At 45.5% G+C, this 2,953-nt stretch overlaps 1 protein-coding gene across 1 annotated transcript; it reads right to left on the bottom strand.

The window, feature by feature from the left end:
- Positions 1–1,540: 1,540 nt before the first annotated feature.
- LOC113408654 (olfactory receptor 2AP1-like) lies at positions 1,541–2,515 on the bottom strand. The gene has a single exon (XM_026662019.1). The coding sequence runs from the start codon at positions 2,513–2,515 to the stop codon at positions 1,541–1,543; it is 975 nt and encodes a 324-aa protein (XP_026517804.1).
- Between the last annotated feature and the right edge of the window lie 438 nt (positions 2,516–2,953).

Below are 2,953 nucleotides of genomic sequence, written 5' to 3' on the forward strand. Positions count from 1 at the left end.
ATAATATAATATAATATAATCAGAACAAAAGTGAAAATGAGACCTGAGCAGTCAATGACACTATTTCTAGGCCAGATCAAAAAGGATGCTGCCATTATGGAGACAACTTATGATGGAGTCAAACATCTTGCTCTGCCAGACAGCAATGGGGGAAAGGGTTACCTCATGTGCCACTAGGAGATTCTAAAGCTCAACACTCAGGGGCAGGAATAGAAGTGTTTGTGATGGTGGGGGACAGGAATCGGGAGCCCTGAGGTTAACTTCTGGTTTATGTCTTATGTTCCTTAAAATTCATGTTTCAGGATTTCAGCTGGCCACCTGCAGGGGTCAGGAAGGGATTTTTTTTGTACCCTGATGTATTATTTTTCTCTTCTTCCTCTGAAGCATCAGGGATGGCCATGACTGGAGATAGGACATTGGCGGAGAGGTCCAGCGCTCTAAGGGGGCACCAGGCATTCTCTCTCTCCCAGGTTGTGGGCTGGCTGATTCTTGCTCACATGACCAGGGTCTTACTGACTGCCATATGTGGGGTTGGGAAGAATTTTCCACTGGTGAGACTGGCAGTGACCTTGGGAGGGGGGGGGGAAGAGGTCACTTTCTTTTGCAGTGGGGGGGGTATGGGTCACTTGCCAGGATTATCTGGGTGTATCTCACATAATCATCTCCCTGCCATTTTGGGGGCCTCAGGCACTGGTGCCCCTCGGTCTCTCCTGTTCTCTGCCTGTGGCACATCCTAGTCTCGTCTCCTGAGAGCTGTGATACTTTGGTCTCCTTTTGGTTGTTGGGTTTAGTGTGTGGGTGCTGGGGGGTGTCGGTGCCCTGTGCTATACAGGGAATTGGACTCAATGATCTGGCCATCCTTTCTGGCCTTAAACTGTATTAGTTCATCTACACTGCAATAAAAATCCCATGGCACCGAGTCTCAGAGCATGGGTCATTTGACTCGAGCTCACAGGGCTTGTGCTGAGGGGCTAAATATGGCCATGTAGATGTCTTGGCTTTGACTGCAGCCTGGGCTCTGAAACCCACCCGCATCACAGGGTTTCAGAGCCCAGGCTCCAGCCCTAGCCCAAATGTCTACACTGACATTTTTAGCCCTTCGGCCCAAGCACCACGAGTCCAAGTCAGATGAACTGGGCCAGCAACAGTCTTGCCGTGGGCCTTTTTATTTCAATGTAGACATGAGCCCTGAACCCACAAGCCAGGGTGTGGATTCCACTGGCTAGCAAGACACTAGAAGTTAGGCCTTGCAATGCCTAAGTCCCTTTGTGGATCCAGCCCTAAGTCATTATTTTACATTCTTACTTTGTTTTAATCTATGGAATTCACCAAAATATCTACTCACAATCAACAAGGAAAATAAAGTTCAATTTTATTTTGAACACAAAGATGCTGGTTCTGATTGATCTTACAGTTTCAAATCTTTGCACATCCTCAAGCGTTACAAGTTCACACTACCAAAGACCTAGAATGAAATAAGGGCTACGCAACCTCTGAGCTTTAAAGTGTAAATCAGCTGCACTCATCATTATTTTCTCTTTCAAAAAATACAGTAGCATTTCTGAATTCTTATAAAATCTACACATTTACTGACAATTTTTCTCAGAGCCTCTTTCACCTCTTTGTTTCTCAGGCTGTATATGAAGGGATTGGCCATAGGAGTCAGAATTGTGTAGAAGACAGAGAACACTTTGTTGAGGTCTCTGAGTGTGTTGGTTTTTGGTAGCAGATACACAATGATCAGAGTCCCATAGAAAATTGTCACCACAATGAGGTGAGAGGAGCAAGTAGAAAATGCCTTTTGCCTCCCAGTGGTGGAAGGGATTTGCAGGATGGTGGAGATGATACAAATGTAAGATGTCCCAGTTAAAGCAAATGGTGGCAGGGTAAACAAAGCAGCCACAATGGTGATTACAAGCTCCACCTGGTAGATGTCATTGCAGTAGAGATTTATTATTTGTGTAGATTCACAGAAGAAATGATCAATTTCATTGGCGCCACAGAAAGTTAATTGTAACATAAGAGAAACTATTATGATAATAGCTAGAAATCCATTTATCCAAGACCCAACTGCTAGCTGGAGGCAGAAACTGCCACTCATAAGGGTTGCATAGTGCAGTGGTTTGCATATCGCTAGATATCGATCATAAGACATCGCTGCCAGGAGATAACACTCCGTGGCTGCAAGGAAACCAACAAAGTAAAATTGTGTGATGCAGCCACCAATAGAAATGGTTCTGTTCCCAGTCAGGAAACTGGCAAGCATCCTGGGCAGGATAGTTGAAGTGTAGCAGGTCTCCAAGCAGGACAAGTTCCCCAGGAAGAAGTACATGGGGGTGTGAAGGTGCTGATCAGCCACAACTAGCACAACAATGAGGATGTTCCCGGCCATGGTCACAATGTAAATCACAAGGAACAGCAGAAAGAGAAGGATCTGCAGTTTGGGGACAGTCCCAAATCCCAGGAGGATGAATTCTGTGAGGGAGGTTTGATTTCCCTGTTCTGTGTCTGCCATGGCGGAAATGAAGCAAACACTACAATAAAACAAGAACAGCATTTGTTAAATGTCAGTATCACATTATTAATTTAAAAGCATTAATGTTCAAGTGCTCCCTCTCCTTCATGTCACCTGCCCAAGTACTGGGCTGTGCACATAGGCTGATAGGCTGGGAGTGAGACAATGGAGGCTGACGACATCTGAGAGTGAGTGAGAAAAACTGACACACAAACGTGCTGCTAAGGCAAGCTCAGATTTGTGTAAAGACCCTAATTTGTCTGACTAACAACAGAGTAAGCCTTGCTCCCTTCATTCTGCTCCAAAAAGCTGACACTAGTGGTGTGTAGTGAGGAAACCAGTTCACCAGGAGGAGTCTGGCAAATGAAGGTGTAGGCACTGGATTCCCTGAATTCAGACAGACTCATTTGGGCTCGTAACACACCCCACAATTTTGCT

The sequence above is a fragment of the Terrapene carolina genome, unplaced genomic scaffold (assembly GCF_002925995.2).
Source record: "Terrapene carolina triunguis isolate 2854851 unplaced genomic scaffold, T_m_triunguis-2.0 Scaffold21405, whole genome shotgun sequence".
In the NCBI taxonomy this organism is placed as follows: Eukaryota; Metazoa; Chordata; order Testudines; family Emydidae; genus Terrapene; species Terrapene triunguis.

What these genes read in the sequence shown, in the direction of transcription:
- LOC113408654 (XM_026662019.1), bottom strand. Translation starts at nt 2,515, where the DNA reads ATGGCAGACACAGAACAGGGAAATCAAACCTCCCTCACAGAATTCATC.